Here is a 20,898-nt window from a genome sequence, read left to right as displayed (position 1 = left end):
TAAAAAGTCTCCAACAGGTGGGGGCCAAGGACTTCATCCCAGTCCCAGACAATAGCCTCTGAGGGAGACACACTCTGAATGTCCCAGCATACTTTCCCCCCACAGAAGTGAGTTCATTGGGGTAGGGCCACTGGGACTTGGAAGGGCTCATTCATTCTCCTGTTGGGGGTGTTGCTGGAAAGCCTGTAGGAGGGGCACGAGCACTTCTTCCCACTCCCATGATAAGGTGGGGCTGAGCTCCCAAGGGAGATAGGCGTGCCCCCTACCCTCCTACCCGCTCTTTCCCCCTTCCTGCCACTATGTAGCTACACACAACCTAGCACCAGACTTTCTGTTTCCTGGAAAAAAGTCTCCTTGGGAGACCTTTTGAAAGTCCCAGCTCTGCATGGCCCTCAGATCCCCCTGGGAGAATGAACTCAGCAGGGCAGTGCCAAAAGTGGTAGGGCATGCTAGTGATTCAACAGGTGGGGAGGGGTGTGCCAGTTGTGCACTTAAGGTGGGAAGAAATGGTCACCTTTTTAAAGTTACACAGTTCAATCACTGTCTGAGTCTACACCAAGAACTTCTCCAGAAAAAGAGCTCCCCAAAGGCCCCCACTGGCTGCAGCCAGCAGACCCCTCTGCAGGACCTGCTCATGACAGAGTGGTGTCATCACTAGCTGGAGGACCAGGCTGGTGCTGTGACAATAGGAGTGCTGGACCCTGGGAGGGTGGCATCTGGGTCTCTAGCTGACTCCCTTTTCTCTCAGGTGGGATGCATCCTCACTGATTTTCACCACCAGATGCTCTGTGGGCTCCTCTTCCTATCTCTGTTGCTCTGGGTTGGGGATCTACGTGTGGGGTTGATACGCCTCACACCCGGGAGGAGAGAGTTTTGCAGCCAAGATACCTTCTGGCTTCTCAACTGTCATACATAGTTGTGGGGTTCAGATCTCTTTGGGTCTTCACGCTTCTTACCAGTCTCTATGTGGCTTTTTTTTTGTAAATCCTTGGTTATAATATTTCAGTTCAGCAAGACTTCAGTTTATTATTCAGGTTAATTGCTTTATAATTAGATGTAAATCCTGTTTTTACCAGGAGCAGGAAAGTGTAGTTTGCACCTACTCTGAAGCCATTTGGAATCTCTCTAGAAGTTTCTTTAACATTTCCTGTAATACTAGTTTGTTTGTAATGAAGTTCCTTAACTTTTTCTTGTCTGGGAAGCTCTTTATCTGTCCTTCAATTCTAAATGATAGCTTTGCTTGGGAGTGTAAACTTAGTTGTAGGTTCTTACTTTGAATATTTTGTGCCAATCCCTTCTGACAAAGTTTATATTGGGAAATCAGGTGACCTCCCTTGAAGGTAACTGACTTTCTTTCTTTTGCTGCTTTTAAGAGTCTTCCTTTGTCTTTAACTTTTGACTTTTTAATTATGATGTGTCTTGGTGTGGGCCTCTTTGGGTTCATCTTGTTTGGGACTCTGCGCTTCTCGGGCTTGCATGCCTATTTCCTTCACCAGGTTAGAGAAATTTCCTGTCATTTCTTCAAATAGGTTCTCAATCCCTTGATCGCTATTTTCTTTTTCTGGTACCCCTATGATACGGATGTTGTTACACTTGATGTCCCAGAGGTACCTTAGAAATTTCTTTTTAATTCTTTTTTAAAAAAATTTTCTTTTTAATTCTTTTTTTTTCTTTCAGCTTTGCTTGGTGTTTTCTGCTATCTTGTCCTCCAAATTGCTGACTCGATCCTCTGCTTCATCTAACCTGCTGTTGATTCTTTCTAGTGTATTCTCCATTTGAGATAATGTATTCTTTATTTCTGACTTATTTTTTTTATGGTTTCTATATCCCTTTCTATGCTTACTTTGTTTAAGTTCTCACTGTGATCATCCATTCTTCCTCTAAATTCCTTGAGCATCCTTATAACCTTCGTTTTGAACTCTGCATTGGTAGCTTGGTTGCCTTCATTTTATTTAGTTCTTTTTCTGGGGATTTATTTTCTTATTTCATTTGGGCCATGTTTCTTTGCCCTGCATTTTAGTTGCCTTGCTCTATTTGTTTCTGTGTATTTGGTAGATCTGTTGTGATTTCCAATCGTGGTATGGTGGCTTATATTGTAGATGTCTTCTGGGGCTCAGTGGCATAATCTCCCTGGTCACCTGAACTGGATGCTCCAGGAATGTTTCTTGTGTGATTTTGTGAGCCCTTTTGTTGTAGTTGTGTCTTGATTGCTGTTGGCCTGTTTGTGGGTGAGTTGACTGTCAGGCTGGCTGATTATGAGGATTGACCCCAACAACAGTGTTCAAGCAGCTGTTGACAGCTGACTCCACAAAGGGGAATTGGCCCAGTGTCTGGTGCCTGCTAGGATTTCCTGTTTGATGTGCCACTTGTGAAGCTAATTGGATTGTGCTCTGGTGTGGTCTGAAGCCTGCCACTGGGTGTACTGATTCTGGGGACTTTTGAGAAGAACTCCAGCACAGCTCAATGTCAGACACTACCTGTGATCAGCCCTGGGGTACTTGTGTGGAGCTACCAAGTGATCTGCAGTTTGTGGCTGCCTCTGCTGGGTGTGGGTGCATGTGAGAGGGTGCAGCTGGCTTCCACCAGTTCCAAATCTAATTTTTTAATTGCCCAGAGCACCTCAGGGTTCACTGTTAAGAGTGTGAACTCAGCTTCAGTCTGGACCTGCCTTTCTCACCTCCTCTGTCCATTCAATTTGTACTTCTTAATCCTTTCTCCCTTTTCACCCATTCCACCCAACCTTCCTTCCACCTTGCAACCATCAAAATGTTTTATATATATATGAGTTTGTTAGTACATTTGTTTGTTTGTTTGTTTATTTATTTATTTATTTATTTGATTGCACATATGAATGAAATCATATGGCATTTGTCTTTGTTGGACTTATTTAACTCAGCACAGTATCCTCTAGGTCCAGTCCATTCATGTTGTTCAGATGGCAATATTTCATTTCTTTTTGTCACTGAGGGATATTCCATTGTGTATATGTAGCACTTTTTTATCCATTTGTCCATTGATGAACAACAGTAAGGTTGCTCCCATATCTTGACTATTGTAAATAATGCTTCAGTGAACATATGGATGCATATGTCATTTCAAATTAGTGTTTTGGGTTTCTTCATATAAATACCCAGAGGTGAAATTGCTGGGTCCTACTTTTCTCTTGTTATAGCCTATGTTTTAAAATTTGTTTTGCCTGGTATAAGTAATTGCTACCACAGCTTTTTTGTTTGTTTCCATTTTCATGGACTATCTTTTCCCATCACTTTACTTTCAGTCTGTGTGTGTCTTTCCATCTGAATTGAGTCTCTTGTCAATAGTGTATGTAAGAGTCTTGTTTTCTTATCCATTCAGCCACCCTATGTCTTTTGATTTTAACATTTAATGCATTTACATTTAAAATTATTGTTGATAGGTATGTAGTTACTGTCATTTTATTATTCATATTATATATTTATATATTTTTTAAAGAAGCCTTTTTATCATCCTATATAATAAAAGGCTAATATGCAAATCAATGACGTGCACTGACCACCAGGGGACAGACGCTCAATGCAGGAGCTGCTGCCTGGTAGTCAATGAGCTCCCACAGGGGGAGCACCACTCAGCCAGAAGCCAGGCTCACAGTGGCAGTAGAGGAAGCCTCTCCCGCCTCTGTGGCAACACTAAGGACCCCTCAGGGAATGTCCATCTGCCAGCTTAGGCCCTCTCCCTGCGGAGCGGGCCTAAGCTGGATGGCAGATATCCCCCAAGGGGTCCCAGACTGCGAGAGGGCGGAGGCCGGGCTGAGGGACTTCCCCCCAGCCCCCCAGTACATGAATGTCGCGCACCCGGCCTCTAGTTTCTTATAATACTGGTTTGGCGGTAATGAACTCCTTTAGCTTTTTCTTATCTGTGAAGCTCTTTATTTGTCCTTTGATTCTAAATGATAGCTTTTCTGTGTAGCATAACCATGCTTGTCAGTCATACTGTTTTCCAGTGTGACTGGTGGTCAGTGCACTCCCACAGCTGGAGTGCCACTCAGCCAGAAGCTGGGCTCACGGCTGGTGAGCGCAGCGGCAGTGGCAGGAGCCTCTCCCGCCTCCGTGGCAGCACTAACGAGCAGCGAGCCAAGCTGCATTCCCACCAACAATGTACACAGTTTCCAATTTCTTCACATTCTCACTAATACTTGTTATTTCTTTCCTTTCTCCCTCTCTCCCTCCCTCTTTCCCTTCCTTCCTTTCTTTTTTTTGTAGTGGATATCCTAACAGGTGTGTGGTGGTATCTCGTTGTGGTTTTAACTTGCATTTCCCTGATGATTAGTGATGCTGAGTATTGTGTTGTATGTATATTTAGCCATTCATATATCTTCTTTGGAGAAATGTCTATTTAAATCCTTTGCCCATTTTTTAATTGGGTTGATTGTTTCTTGTTGTTAAATTTTAGCTATTTTCTGTATATTCTGGATATTGATCTTTTATCGAATATACTAGAGGCCCAATGCACAAAATTTGTGCACGGGGGTGAGGGATGTCCCTCAGCCCGGGCTGAGCTCTCTCACAATCTGGGACCCCAAACTCCTAACTGCCCGCCTGCTTGCTCCTTACAGCTTGGCTCGCTGCTCGTTAGTGATGCCACGGAGGCGGGAGAGGCTCCTGCCACTGCCGCTGCGCTCACCAGCTGTGAGCCCAGCTTCTGGCTGAGTGGCACTCCAGCTGTGGGAGTGCACTGACCACCAGGGGGCAGCTCCTGCATTGAGCATCTGCTCCCTGGTGGTCAGAGTGTATCATAGTGACCATTCATTCTTGTCGTTCTGCCATAACGGTCACTGGGCTTTTATTATATAGCCTAGTGGCCCGGTGCACGAAATTTGTGCACATTAAAAGGGAATTAATTAGAGGAAATATTTTAATATTGCTATTTTCCCTTTCTCTATAATAGAAGTGTCAAAGATGAAAGAAAATTAGTAAAATGTATATGAAAATCTCCCTCCTGCCAGAGTCTGGGGCACATGGTAGGACCCAGAGTCAAGTCCCCGCCCACCCACGAGCGCCTCAAAATCGCGCGAGACCCTGATCTGGCTGGCCCCACCCTTGTCAAGCCCCGCAGGGCGGGGGGATGCAGCCTCAGGTCCCCGGCCCCGGCGCTGGGGCGGGGGGGAGTGTCCTCAGGTCCCCCGTCAAGCCCTGCTGGGCGGGGGGTGCAGCCTCAGGTCCCCCGTCAAGCCCTGACGGGCAGGAGCACAGCCTTGGGACCCCAGGCCCGGCGCCCGGAGAGGGGGGCGCAGCTTCAGATCCCCCGGCCTGGCCTCAGGTCCCCGGACATGGCACGAGGGCACTAGGGCGCAAGGACCATTTGCATGTTAGCTCTTTATTATATAGGATGATTTGCAAATATTTTCTCCCATTCTGTAAGTTGCCTTTTTACTCTATTGATAGTGTCTTTTGATACACAATAGTTATTAATTTTCATGAAGTCAAATTTGCCTATTTTTTCTTTGTGGTCTGTGCCTTTGGTATCATGTCTAATAAATCATTGCTAAATCCAGTGTCGTGAAGATTTTCACCTATTTCTTCTTCTAGGAGCTTTATAGACTTAGGTCTTACATTTAGGTCTTAGATATATTTTGAATAAATTTTTACATATGGTATAATGTATGGGTCTAATTTTACTTGTTTCCATGTATATATTCACTTTTACCAGACCATTTGTTAAATTAAAAAGACTGTTCTTTTCCCATTGAATGGTATTGTCACACTTATCAAAAATTATTTGACCATATATGTGAGGGTTTATTTCTGGATTCTCTAATTGTGTTCCATTGATCTATATGACTGTCTATGCAAGTACCACACTGTTTTGATGATTGTAATATATTCACTTTTAATGTTATACTTATTTTTCCTTGATCCATAGTCAAGTCTGTCCTTTCCTAATCCACAGCTGGGCCTTTTGTGTTTCACTTATTTCTTCTCTCTTAACTTTAAGTCAGGCCTCAGTGCTTTCCTCACTTCTCTTCTCACTGCTCCTCTGAAACTGCTGTTGCTGAGGTTACCAAAGATCTCCGAAATTTCAAATGTGGATGCTTTTGTATTTTTATCCTGATAATTGTGGTCATCCTTCTTTTTGTTAAAAAATAGGTTTTTACTTATTTTTTTTAAAGAGAGAAGAAGGGAGAGGGAGAGAGAAAGAGAAAAAGATCAATGTGAGAGAGAGATACATCGATTGGTTGACTCCTGTAGGCCCCCTGACTAGGGACCAAACCCACAACATTTATGCACAGGATAACATTCAACCAAGGCACACCGGCCAGGGCTGTGGCCATCCTTCTTGAAATGGGTTTTTGTTTTTTGGTCTCTTTCTCAAACTCTCTTTTTCCTTCTCTCATTCTGGTCTATCACATTGTTGTAAATTTTTATTTTAACCTCATTTTTCTGTTGTACTTGTTTTACCAGCCCTCTGGTATATATTCTTTTGGTTGACTTCATTTAGGTCAAGCCATCTGTTGCTTCCTACAACTAGAGCTCTGTAACTTGCTGCCATTTCCTTTCAGTAATAACTGTATCATTATGAATTACCTACAAGCACCTATGAAAGTTTTGGTGTAAGTTTTATTTAATTGACCTACTAAGTTCTTCTTTGGTCCTCTTTGCTTTTCACTATAGGGTTTCCCTTGGAAATTTTATTCTTCTTTATAGCTTTAGTTATCATTTTAGGCAGATGATTACCAAACTTGCATCTTGAGCACTACTCTATTACTTTGTTGGCTGCATTTTCTGTTGGGTGAATTTTTTATAGATCATTGTCCTAGGTAAAATATTAGACCTGAAATGCCAAACAAGTGAGTTAATCCAAATATATTTAATCTTTTTCTCAAAAGCAACTCTTCACATCAACATTATTGACTTTTTAAAAAATTTGTACAACACACATTTGAGAGAAAGCTTCAGAGAGGAGTTGATGATTGATATCTTCTTATAGGATAAGTAGAGTTTTCTTAGATTGGCAAAATAGAATAGAGCACTTTAGAAGAGACTGTGCATATAATGTGTCTGGTGCATCGTTCAGAGTGGATATGATGTGATAAATGACTTTGGAAAGTTAGGTATTAAATTGGACATACTGGAGTTTGAATGCCAGTCCAAGGAATTTGACTTTTTTTTTCCAATTTGTTGTATGAAACCTATATATTAGTCTGGAGTAGATGACTAAAGAGTGGTTTTCTCTGGTGGGTGGAAAGGCATATGAAAACCGTTCTCATAGAAGATTGCAGTTATGTTTTGGTGCCACTTCATTCCTGACACAATGATGTTCTCTGTCTTAGCACATTCACAAGAGTTCTTGAATGAAAAATGTTTGGGAAACATTGAGTTAAGCACCCCTAAGAAAAGAAAAAAAATGAAAGTATGACGCCACTGAACTAAGCTATCAACAATAGATTTTTTACTTCGTTTAGGAAAGACCATTTTAAACCTGAATTTCAGGGATCAGTGCCATTAGATGAGCTTATACAGGATATCCAGTAGTATGTGCCTTTCCTTTGTGTGCTGTGAAAATGTGTATTTTATTTTTATTTTTTAAGAAGCAGAAAATATCCCATAACCTGTGTGAAATGTTCTTAATAGCTAAGTGCACTTGAAGAAGAAAGTGAATGCTAACTGAGTGGGTGCCCAGCATTATTAGAAACATTCAGTTAGTTGTTTCAAATGTTTCCAGTTTGGGGCAAGATCTGGGCATGTATTTTAGACTAGTCATAGAGCAGACGTGATTTTGTTGGGCTGGTATATCCAGCACCCAATCCAGGTTGTGAGAAAAGGTGTGTTTGTAAATCCAATTTTTTGAACTCTTGAAGAATTTTTAAGAGACTTTTAGCTGCCAGATAAACTTTAAGCCCAGGCCTACCAAATCTTTCTCAGTAGTGCACGCAAAATAGGTACCTGTCCATTGACAGCAATTTTTCTTCTCATTCCTTCTCCTTGTTTCTGTTTTCTTTGCCTCTTGCTTCTTGAACTTTGAGTGCTACCAAGCACTATGTACTCGCATTGTTGTAGCAACTATGGACGTGAGTTTGAGCCTTTCTACTTATGAGGGGTTTGTGGGAAATTTGCTCAGTTCTAAAAGCATTCCACTTAGTAATTAAAGAAATATATTTATTCTTTCTTATATCATAACAGATACATTATTTTTAAGGTGAAAAATCTAGTTGTTACAATAGTACAGAATTTAGTAAATTTTTAAAAATAAATCTTTATTGTTCAGATTATTATAGCTGTTTCTCTTTTTTTCCCCCCATAGCTCCCCTCCACCTGATTCCCCACCCCACCCCATGCCCTTACCCCCCGCCACTGTCTTCATCCATAGGTGTAAGATTTTTGTCCAATCTCTTCCCGCACCCCTCACACCCCCTTCCCCCCTGAGAATTATCAGTCCACTCCCTTTATATGTCCCTGATGCTATTATATTCACCAGTCCATTCTGTTCTTCAGATTTTTTATTCAAGTTGATTTTTAGATTCACTTGTTGGTAGGTATGTATTTGATGTCATTTTGTTGTTCATAATTTTTTCTTTACCTTTTTCTTCTTCTTCCTCTTCTTAAAGAATACCCTTCAGCATTTCATGTAATCCTTGTTTGGTGGTGATGAACTCCTTTAGCTTTTTCTTTCTTTCTTTTTTTTTTTTTGCATTCATTGGTTGATTCTTTTTTTTTTTCCAAATTTTTATTAAGGTATTATATGTGTACATATCTTACCATTGCCCCCCCCCACCCCACTCCCATACCTGCCCTCACCCCCCAATGTTTTGCAGCCATTGGTTACTCTTATATGCATGCATACAAGTCCTTCAGTTGATCTCTTATTTCCCCCACCTCTCCCTAACCTTACCGCTGTAATTAGACACTCTGTTTGATGCTTTACTGCCTCTGTAACTATCTTTTGGTTCATCAGTTTATAATGTTTTTCATTATCCCTAAATGAGTGAGATCATGTGGTATTTTTCTTTCATTGACTGGCTTATTTCACTTAGCATAATGTTCTCTAATTCCATCCAGGTGTCTACAAATGGTAGTAATTCCTTCTTTTTTATGGCAGCATAGTATTCCATTGTGTAGATGTACCATAGTTTTCTGATCCAGTCATCTGCTAACGGGCACCTAGGCTGTTTCCAAATCTTAGCTATTGTAAATTGTGCTGCTATGAACATAGGGGTGCATATATCCTTTCTGATTGGTGTTTCTGGTTTCTTAGGATATATTCCTAGGAGTGGGATTACTGGGTCAAATGGGAGTTCCATTTTCAGTTTTTTGAGGAAACTCCATACTGTTCTCCACAGTGGCTGCACCAGTCTGCATTCCCACCAGCAGTGCACGAGGGTTCCTTTTTCTCCGCATCCTCGCCAACACTTGTCGTTTGTTGATTTGTTGATGATAGCCATTCTGACAGGTGTGAGATGGTATCGCATTGTCGTTTTGATTTGCATCTCTCGGATAATAAGTGACTTTGAGCATGTTTTCATGTGTCTCTTGGCCTTCCTTCTGTCTTCTTTCGAAAAGATTCTATTTAGGTCCGTTGCCCATTTTTTTATTGGATCATTTATCTTCCTTTTATTAAGTTGTATAAGCTGCCTGTAGATGTTGGAAATTAAACCTTTATCAGTGATACAATTTGCAAATATGTTCTCCCATACAGTGGGGTTTCTTGTTGTTTTGTTGATGGTTTCTTTTGCTGTGCAAAAGCTTTTTATTTTGATGTAGTCCCATTTGTTTATTTTCTCTTTGGCTTCCATTGCCCTAGGGGCAGTATCAGTGAAAAAGTTCTTTTGGCATATGTCTGAGATTTTGCTGCCTGTGGATTCCTCTAGTATTTTTATGGTTTCCCGTCTTATATTTAAGTCCTGTATCCATTTTGAGTTTATTTTTGTGTATGGTGTAAGTTGGTGATCTAGTTTCATTTTTTTGCATGTATCTGTCCAATTTTCCCAACACCATTTATTGAAGAGACTGTCTTGACTCCATTGTATGCTCATGCCTCCTTTGTCAAATATTAATTGCGCATATTGGTTTGGGTCGATATCTGGATTCTCTATTCTATTACATTGATCTATATGTCTGTTCTTGTGCCAGTACCAGGCTGTTTTGAGGACAGTGGCTTTGTAATACAGCTTGAAATCTGGTATTGAGATCCCTCCTACTTTATTCTTCTTTCTCAGGATTGCTGTGGCTATTCGGGGTCCTTTTTTATTCCAGATGAATTTTTGGAGAGTTCTTTCTAGGTCTGTGAAATATGCTGTTGGTATTTTAATGGGGAGTGCATTGAATCTATAGATTGCTTTGGGTAGTATGGACATTTTGATGATGTTGATTCTACCAATCCATGAACATGGTATGTTCTTCCATCTGTTTACATCTTCCTCTATCTCTTTTTTCAGTGACCTGTAGTTTTCCGCATATAGGTCTTTTACCTCCTTGGTTAGGTTTATTCCTAGATATCTTAATTTTTTTGGTGCGATGGAAAATGGGATTGCTTTTTTAGTCTCTCTTTCTGTAAGTTCACTGTTGGTGTATAGAAATGCCATAGATTTCCTGGCGTTAATTTTGTATCCTGCTACCTTGCCGAATTCATTTATTAAGTCTGTTAGTTTTTTGATAGAGTCTTTCGGGTTTTTTATGTACAATATCATGTCATCTGCAAATAAGGACAGCTTTACTTCTTCTTTTCCAATTTGGATGCCTTTTATTTCTTCTTCTTGTCTAATTGCAATGGCTAATACTTCCAGTACAATGTCAAACAGGAGTGGTGAGAGTGGGCATCCTTGTCTTGTTCCTGTTCTTAGGGGAAATGGTTTTAGTTTTTGCCCATTGAGTATGATGTTAGCTGTGGGTTTATCATATATAGCTTTTATTATGTTGAGGTATGATCCTTCTATTCCCACCTTGTTGAGAGTTTTTATCAAGAAAGGGTGTTGGATTTTGTCAAATGCTTTTTCTGCATCAGTTGATATGACTATGTGATTTTTATCTTTCCATTTGTTTATGTGATGTATCACATTTATTGATTTTCGGATATTGAACCATCTTTGCATTCCTGGGATAAACCCTACTTGGTCATGGTGTATGATCTTTCTGATGTACTGCTGGATCCGATTTGCTAGAATTTTGTTGAGGATTTTGGCATCTACATTCATGAGGGATATTGGCCTGTAATTCTCTTTCATTGTGTTGTCTTTATCTGGTTTTGGTATTAGGGTGATGCTGGATTCATAGAAGGAGCTTGGAAGTGTTCCTTCCTCTTGAATTTTTTGGAATAGTCTGAGGAGGATAGGTTTTAGTTCTTCCTTGAATGTTTGGTAAAACTCCCCTGTGAAGCCGTCTGGCCCCGGGCTTTTGTTTGCCGGAAGCTCTTTGATGACTGCTTCAATTTCTTCCATAGTTACTGGCATATTGAGCTGTTTAGATTCTTCCTGATTGAGTTTTGGAAGGTTATATTTTTCTAGGAATATGTCCATTTCCTCCAGGTTGTCCAGTTTGTTGGAATAGAGTTGTTCGTAGTATTTTTTAACAATCCTTTGTATTTCGGCGGGATCTGTTGTTATTTCACCTCTTTCATTTCTGATTTTGTTTATTTGGGTCCTCTCTCTTTGCTTCTTGGTGAGCCTGGCTAGAGGTTCATCAATCTTGTTTATCCTTTCAAAGAACCAGCTCTTGGTTTTGTTGATCTTTTGTATTGTTTCTTTGGTCTCTATGTCGTTATCTGTGCTCTGATCTTTATTATTTCCTTCCTTCTGCTTACACTGGGCTTTTCTTGTTGCTCTTTTTCTAACTCTTTGAGTTGTTGGGTTAGGTAATTTATTACCCCTGTTTCTTGTTTTTTGCAGTAGGCTTGTAGAGCTATGAACTTCCCTCTCAAGACTGCTTTCGCTGTGTCCCATAGATTTTGGATTGTAGTGTTTTCATTGTCATTTGTTGTCATGATGTTTTTTATTTCTTCTTTGATCTCTCTGGTAACCCAGTCATGGTTTAATAGCATGCTGTTTAGTCTCCATGTGTTTGATTTCTTTGGGTTGTTTTTATTGTAGTTGATTTCCAGTTTTATGCCACTGTGGTCTGAGAAGATGCTTGATATGATTTCTATCTTCTTGAATTTGAAGAGACTTTGCCTATGTCCCAACATATGGTCTATCTTTGAAAATGACCCATGTGCGCTTGAGAAGAATGTATATTCTGTGGCTTTGGGGTGAAATGTTCTGAAGATGTCAATTAATTCCATCTGGTCTAGTGAGTCATTTAGGATTGATGTTTCTTTGCTGATTTTTTGTTTAGAGGATTTGTCCAATGGTTCAGGGGGGTATTAAAGTCTCCTACTATGATTGTATTGCTGTCAATCTCTCCCTTGATATCCTCCAGGAGTTTTTTTATGTATTTGGGTGCTCCTGTATTGGGTGCATATATGTTTACCAGAGTTATTTCTTCTTGTTGGATTGCTCCCTTTATTATTATGAAGTGGCCTTCCTTATCTCTTGTTATGTCCTTCAGTTTGAGATCTAATTTGTCAGATATAAGTATTGCTACCCCAGCTTTTTTTTCAGTTCCATTTGCCTGGAAAACCTTTTTCCATCCCTTCACCCTCAGTCTGTGTGCGTCTTTTTTTCTGAGGTGGGTTTCTTGTAGACAGCAGATATATGGGTCATGTTTTCTTATCCAATCCATTACCCTATGTCTTTTGATTGGGGCATTTAATCCGTTTACATTTAAAGTTATTATTGATAGGTACTTCTTTGTCGCCATTCCTATTCTTTACACCTGTGTTCCTTCTTCGCTTCCTATTTCTTTTTTTTTTTACAGCAGACCCTTTAGCATTTCTTGCATTGCTGGTTTGGTGGTAATAAATTCCCTTAGTCCTTTTTTGTCTGTGAAGCTCCTGATTTCACCTTCAATTTTGATTGACAGCCTTGCTGGGTACAGTATTCTTGGATTCAGACCCTTCCTTTGCATGACTTTGTATATTTCATTCCATTCCCTTCTGGCCTGATGATTTTCTGTTGAGAAATCTGTTGCTAGTCTGATGGGGGTTCCTTTGTATGTAACTTTCTGTCTCTCTCTGGCTGCTTTTAAGATTCTTACTTTGTCGTTGGTATTTGCCAATTTAATTATAATGTGCCTTGGCGTCGGTCTTTTGGGGTTCATTTTGCTTGCTACTCTGTGAGCTTCTTGGATTTGTGTGGGTTTTTTCTTCTCTATATCAGGGAAATTTTCTGTCATTATTTCTTCAAAGAGGTTTTCTATTCCTTGCTCAGCTTCCTTTCCTTCTGGAACCCCTATTAAGCGGATGTTGTTTTGTTTCGTGTTGTCCCAAAGTTCCCTTAGGCTCTCCTCCTGCCTTTTAATTTTTTTTTCTAGAAGTTGCTCTACTTGGGTATTTTTCCCCATCTTGTCTTCTAGCTCACTGATGCAGTCCTCTGCTTCTTCTAGTCTACTCTTGATGCTTTCTATTGAGTTCTTTACAGCAGGGATGTCATTTTTCATTTCTTCTTGGTTCTTCTTCATTTCCTCTTGGTTCTTGCTCATATTGTCGAATTTGTCTTCCATTCTTTTCAGCCACCTTATGACCATTTCTCTGAATTCTTTTTCTGGAAGGTTGCTTGCTTCCATTTCGTTTACTTCCTTTTCTGGTGATGCCTGCTTTTCTTTCATATGCGGGCTGTGTCTTTGTCTCCCCATGCTCTCTCTTCCCTGGGTGTCTGGTTATGTAGTTCTCTCTCTCCTGCGTCGATTTAAAGGCACAAAATACAGCACTACCAGGTACAACACACAAGGCACTGAACAGAAATGTATTAACGATATTAATAACCTCCAATAAAGGTGACCACCAGAGAAAGGCAAATTAGGGGATAGTAGAGAAAGAAGAAGAGGAAAAAGAAAGAAAGAAGAAGAAGAAAAAAAGGGGTGTCAAAATGAAATTGGGAAAAGGGAAAAAAAGAAGAAAAAAAAGTAAGAGAGACAAGAAAGAGACTAAGAGAGAAAGGGAAACAGACTATATATATTGGGGATAAAACTCCAATAGAACAATCACTTATCCCAGCAAATGCCAGCAACAAGTACCTGGGGATTAATACAAACTACAACACCAACTAATATTGAGTGAGACAAGGGAAAACAGAAGCACTAAACAAACAAAAAAATAAACAAAAGAAGAATAAGCAAAACAATCTCACAAAAAAGCATAAAAAATTCTATATAATCTACATTCAAGCAAACAACAACAAAAGGACAGAGAGAAAAACAATTTTTTGAATAGTTAAGACAGCGAACAGAGAGGTGTGTAATGACTTGGAGCAGGGGATTGGAGATTAGATATATAAGTAGGGTGAAATTTTAAAAGGGGGTAAACAGAAAGAATAGGGAAAATCTAAAGCAGGAAAGGGGTAAGATAAACAGGACACTGAAAAGGGAAAAGTGAGGAAGAGAGTGATGGCATAAAGGTAGATTTGAGATAGAGTAAAATGATGCTAAAGGAAAGATAAAAATAGAATGTAGAACATTAATCCCAAAACAAAATGAAGAGAAAATAAAATGACACTTAAAAAAAAAAAAGATAAAATAGCAGTAGTAATAATACGGATTGAAAATAAAAATGTAATAATTAAAAAGGTAAAATCAAGTGAGGAAAAAAATTAGTTTCTTGAGTAAAAGATGCAAAAAATGAAAATAAAAAAAATAAAAAATAAAAATAAAATGTGGAGTAGTGAAGGTCATTCACTTCCTCTGTTGTTCTGTTTGGCACGCCTGTTTCTCAGTCCGGACAGTATTGCAGTTCCCTGCGTTCCACTGCTCTTCAGTGATGTAAGCCAGTCCTGATTTTAAGCAGGCGGTGTGTCTTAATTCGTATTCCTTTATTTTTGATTACACAAGAGTCAATTTGTGATTCAGCCCCTGGGTGGCAGTGTTTCTGGATTGACTTCCGGGTTTATCTATGGCCTCTCTAGGGAGTGTTAGAGCCTTCTTTCCCTGTGGCACTCACTACAGGTTTGTGGGAGTGGGCTGCCTCAGAGCTGGCTCTCGGATGGTCACTCCCCGCTCCGATCCCCAGGTTCCAGAAAAACAACTTTCCCCTGCAGTCTCCCAGGGTGTCCCCAACTGGGTGAACCTATGAATTGGGCTTAGTAATCAGAAGCAAGAATTTCAAGAGGAAAAAGCCCAAGTGTACGCACTCCGTGGCTGCGCGTAAGTCTAGCACACCCCTGAAATTCTTACGGTGTCCCTGCACTTCAGATCAAAATGGGTTGCTTTTTAGAGAGCCCTTCTGTTAGCAGCTCTGAGGACCCCCTTCCACATTCACAGATCACGCCAGCCCCAGCAGCCACCGATTTTTCTAGGCACAGACTTCCCTGGTCCTCCAGCTCCCGCAAAACGCGCGTTCCTCTCTCGCGCTGGGACCAGAGACCTCACCTTATCCTAGGCGAAATCTGACCTTTCCGTGGTGGAGTGTATAGCTCCTCTGAACCCGTGTGTTTGCGCCAATTGGGGAGCATTGTTCTGGGGCTCGCAGCTGTTCCGTGGGTGCCACAGTTGTGGATTCTCAGGCTTCCGATAAGCTCCACTTTCCGGTTCCAGATGGCGGCGACCTCCTTTAGCTTTTTCTTGTCTGTGAAGCTCTTTATCTGACCTTCAACTCTGAATGATAGCTTTGCTGGGTACAGTAATCTTGGTTGTAGGTTCTTGCTGTTCATCACTTTGAGTATTTCTTGCCACTCCCTTCTGGCCTGCATAGTTTCTGCCGAGAAATCAGCTTACAGTCGTATGGGTACTCCCTTGTAGGTAACTAACTGTTTTTCTCTTGCTGCTTTCAAGATTCTCTCTTTGTCTTTTGCCCTTGGCATTTTAATTATGATGTGTCTTGGTGTGGTCCTCTTTGGATTCCTCTTGTACGGGGTTCTGTGCGCTTCCTGAACTTGTAAGTCTATTTCTTTCACCAGGTAGGGAAAGTTTTCTGTCAATATTTCTTCTAATAGGTTTTCAGTATTTTGCTCTCTCTCTTCTTCTGGCACCCCAAAAATTCAGATGTTGGTACGCTTAAAGTTGTCCCAGAGGCTCCTTACACTATCTTCATATTTTTGGATTCTTTTTTCTTTTTGTTTTTCTGGTTGGGTGTTTTTTGTTTTCTCATATTTCAGATCTTTGGTTTGATTCTTGGGGTATGTTGATCTACAGTTGAGTTTCTGTATATTCTTTATTTTAGACAGTGTATGCTTAATTTCTGACTGGTCCTTTTCCATTTTTTGGGCATTCTCATTAAGGTCTTTGAAGGTCTCACTAAGCTCCTCGGAGGTCTCATCAAGTTTTTCGGCGGTTTTTAGAAGATTCTTGAGTAACCTTATAAATGTGGTTCTGAACTCTATGTCATCCAGTAGTTTGCTTTCCTCCATTTCTTTCATTTGTGACATGTTTCTTTGTCTCTGCATTTTGCTGCTTCCCTGTGTTGATGGAGTGGCTTTGTGTGATAGGTGACCTATAGGGGCCAGTAGCTCAGCCTCCCCAATCACCTGAGGTGGACGCTCTTGGTACAGCCCTTTGTGGGCTGAGTGCAAAGTCTTGGTGTAGTTAAGCCTTGATTGCTGTTGGTACACTGGGAGAAATTGACCTCCAGGCCAATTGGCTGTGAGGACCCACTGTGTCTATAATGGAAGAACTGCTGCGCTGGAGACACGCTTATGGTGCAGAACTTATTTCAGTGGGGCTTTGGTGCTCACTGAGTCTGCCTCTTGAATGTGTCACTTATGGATGTGAAGAGTTGAAATCTGGTGTCTCACACTGACCACTAGGTACACTGGCTTCTGGATCTCCAGTGTGGTGCAGGTCAGCTACTGTCTGAGGCCACCCAGCAGGAGCTACAGCGAGAACTACAGTTTTCTCCTCTTTGCTTGGGGTTTGGAGGTTTTGGAGGTGTCTGACCCGGGCTGCAAGTTTGCTAGGTTAAGCTGCAATAGGGCAGGCCATTCATATGCTAAAGCCGCTGCTTGGAGCTTGGGTGGGTTTGTAGATTGTGCGGGGTGGGGTCTCAGGGTGTCACTAGGCTAGGGCGTAGCAAACAGCGATGGCTGCCAGTTAGCCGGCTCTGCGTCTCCGACCGTGTCCCCTCGTCACACACCCCAGCACAGTAAACAATTATTCTTGCGAGCAGCCCTGCAAGCAAGCCTCCCTCACTTTCCGACCCGATGGTAGACAGTCCAGCTTCTCCCCGTAGGAGTTTGGGTCCCCCTTGTCTCCCCAGAAACTGGAGTTCAGAGTAATCGGGAGCTTGTCTCCCTTCGGGTTGAAAAAAGCAGCGCTCCCAGTCGCCCGTCGCCAGCCCGATTCGCGCGCCTCTGTACCTCAGCTTTTCAGCGCTTGTGCACCTCTCAATGCTGTTTTCTCTTTCCTTCTAGTTGTAGAACTTCCACTCAGCCAGCTTTCCCGTGGTTCTGGGTGATAGACGTTTTATCTTTTAGTTGTAGTTTTGAAATTGTTGTGCGAGGCAGCAGTTTAGGTGTTTACTACGCCGTTGTACTGTGAAATCAACCATATTAGTAACTATTGCTAATATGTTTTATATAATTAGAACATTTAAAATTTCTAGAATGCTTTTTGTATATTAGAAATGAGTTGACCTTAAAACACTTAGAAGTCTAGAGAGAAAAATAGATGTTCTGGTATCTTAAAAATGAACAAATTGAAGTTTTGAATGAATAAGTAACTTGCTTGATGAATTTGATTTCTATGGCATAATTATGACTAAAATCAATTTCATGAGACGGCTGCTCCTTCTTGGTGTGAAAAAACAGGGTGACTATACTACATATTACGTTGTTTTTCAGAGGCCTGATAAAAATGATTTTGAATCAGACATTTTTCTTGATTCACTGTCAAAGTTTAGTGCACTTCATATATGTTGATTGTCCTTAGAAATAATCATTAATGTGTTGGTGTGTACAAACATTCTAAAAATATGAGTTACAGTTGAAACCTACCATATCTTAAACATATAACAGTTCTACTGCATCTTCACTTGCAGATTCTGTAAATAATTTTAGATATAAAAATAGCACAAATTAATTTTTATGAAATAACAGTTAGCTTGTGTTTTGCTTAATAATATCTCACATTTAGAATTTTATGCTTGTATTAATCAAGGCTTCATTTCTCTACACAGGAGAATGTACTCATCTTCTCCCACCTGTGCAAGCCCCTATTCAAACAAAGAAGAAAACAGCAAAACATTGTTTTCTTTGTGGGAAGAAAACTGGACTGGCTACTAGCTACGAATGCAGGCAGGTTGGCTAGCTGAAAAAGTTGAGATGCTTTCTTTCTGATAGCCCAACTTGGGAATACAATGTAAAATGTTCTTTAAGTTGGTTATTCAGAACATCATGAAGATGATGTTTATATGACAGCCCTCAGTTTAATTCCTTCTAATTGGCTGAAGTAAAGAGCAACTAGATAGCTCATGAATTTCCAAACTCATGAGATCCTGCCCTGCCCTTTAAATTAGGAGGTTTAAACCAATGGGAGAGTACACATTTTTTTGTTGTTTTATAATAGATATACTTATTTTTTTGATTTAATATAGCTTGGAAAAATCCCTCCTCTAATATTCTATTTTAAATTTAACAAGAAAGGACTAAATTTAAAATTAATGTAGTATAAATTTTAACAATTATATGGTATGCTTTTATTTCAAAACAGATGAATAATATATTTACACAAATTAATTAATTTCTTCCTACCCATAATTATTTCTTTCATTAGCATAGATTAATATGCTTCAAGGATGGTGTCTGCCCTTAGGTTGAGGCCAGATATGAAAAATAGCTGCTGCTTTTTAGAGTGTATTTTATTCAAATGGGAACAGCTTATCTTGCTGCTAGAAATATTTTTAAAATCCATTTATGGTTTAGTTAGCTTTTACATAATTTAATTTTTTTATTAGACAAATTTCTCAGAAATTCATAGTTCTCCCAGGTTTAAATAGTGGACTTTTTACCAGTTTTTGCGATTTTACTACTTCACAAAGGACTATACCCTATTTCATTCCATAATGGATTATTATAAATTCTCATAATTATAGACAATTAACTTGTTCTTTTGGGGGTGGTGCTTTTGCTTGTTTATGAGCGGAAGGGAAATGCCCGTGCTGAAATTGCTCAAGAGAACCACAGGGCTCCTGTTGGACTACCTGAAGTCAAGCTCTGATCTCCCAGAGATGAGCCTCTAATGAAAATGTGACTATTCATGTGAACTTTTTTGTGCTTTAGATGTGGAAACAACTTCTGTGCATCTCATCGCTATGCAGAAACTCATGGCTGCACCTATGATTACAAGAGTGCAGGGAGGAGATACTTACAGGAGGCAAATCCTGTGGTTAATGCACCAAAACTTCCAAAAATCTAACTCTTGCTCTGCACCTAACTGTTCTGCCCGAGGAATCGTATTACAGTGACAGCCAGAAGAAATATTGTTAGACTGCATTAATTTTGTTCCATACCAAAAGATTTACCAATAACAAAAGCATACAATGCACACTGTTGGAGAATGAGAATGCTACTGTATTTGACATCTCTATTTTTTGGTGAATCAAAAGTTTTAAAAGTAGTTTTAAAAACTTTAAATGAGTTAGCTTTGTTGTTGCATGTCTTATGTTAAGTATTTTATATATTTGATATTGCAATTTTACTAGACAAGTCTTCAAAAGATGCACTTTATGAAGTGACCATTGACTGCATAACTGTCTTCCACATTGTACAGAAATGACCTGTCATGTAATGGCACTATTCAAATCAACCACTTTTTTTTTTTGTGGGGGTGGGGTGGGTGGGGATTTTCAAAAGAAAAATCCCATGTGTGAAAGTTTATTCAGTTCACTAGCAAGTTCCTTTTTATTTCAAGCTACTTTTTATAAAAAAGAACATTTGGTTTTCCAGTGTGTTTTTAATACATATAATTCTTCCATATTCACATTGGCATTTGGATATGTATCCATTCTATAAAACACATCATGTTAATTATAGTATATATTTCTTAAAATACTACTTTTTGAATGGTAGTTTTAAAATGGATGTCCCACTTGTTGCCATTTTCAATTTTTGAAAAACAAAATCTCACAACTTGCTTTTTCTTATATGTTGAGTGCTATTACCAGGAGAAATTAAAATAAATATTCAATTTCATTATGAGTTTGATTATTTAAAGTAACTTTTATGAGTTATTTTTTGCTTGATCTCTTCACCTTTATCACCCAATCCCCTAAACCCTTACCCTCTGATAGCTATCAGTCTGTTCCATGTATCCAGCCTCTGTTTCTATTTTGTTTCAGTTTTTTTTTTCACTAGTTTCCACATATAAGTGAGATCATATGGTACTTGTCTTTCTCTGACTGGTTTATTTCACTTAGCATAATACTCTCCAGGTCCATCAATACAGCTGCAAAGGGTAAAATTTTCTTCTTTTTTGTGGTTGAATAGTATTCCACTATGTAAATATACTAGAGCTTTTTAAAAATATATTTTTTTTATTGATATCAGAGAGGAAGGGAGAAGGAGAGATAGAAACATCAATGATGAGAGAGAATAATTGATCAGTTCACCTCCTGAATGCCCCCCACAGGGGATTGACTACACAACCCAGGCATGTGCCCTGACTGGGAATTGAACTGTGACCTTCTGCTTCAGAAGTCAATGCTCAACCACTGAACCACACTGGCTGTACCTTTTTTAGCCACTCATCTACTGCTTCCAAATCTTGGCAACTGTAAATAATGCTACAGTGAACATAGGGGTGCATATTTTTTTTAAGTGGGTCATAGGTAGTTACATTTTTATATTTTGAGGTAAGTCCATACTGCTTTCCACAGTGGCTGCACCAATTTGCATTTCCACTGACAGTGCAC

General features: G+C 39.9%; 1 protein-coding gene across 4 annotated transcripts in view; it reads left to right on the top strand.

Moving 5' to 3' along the window:
- The window catches only part of ZFAND4 (zinc finger AN1-type containing 4), a 123,778-nt gene extending 103,990 nt beyond the window's left edge, over nucleotides 1–19,788 (top strand). For all 4 annotated transcript variants that reach the window (XM_080640886.1, XM_080640885.1, XM_080640884.1 and 1 more), the window contains 2 exons: nucleotides 18,166–18,283; nucleotides 19,268–19,788. In XM_080640886.1, coding sequence (XP_080497012.1) covers nucleotides 18,166–18,283; nucleotides 19,268–19,403 — 254 coding nt within the window. In that variant the 3' untranslated portion in view covers nucleotides 19,404–19,788. The remainder of the gene's footprint in view (nucleotides 1–18,165; nucleotides 18,284–19,267) is intronic.
- The last annotated feature ends 1,110 nt before the right edge of the window (nucleotides 19,789–20,898 follow it).

The sequence above is a fragment of the Plecotus auritus genome, assembly GCF_963455305.1.
Source record: "Plecotus auritus genome assembly, chromosome: 9".
NCBI lineage: Eukaryota > Metazoa > Chordata > Mammalia > Chiroptera > Vespertilionidae > Plecotus > Plecotus auritus.
This window is presented reverse-complemented; position numbering and strand designations above follow the sequence as displayed.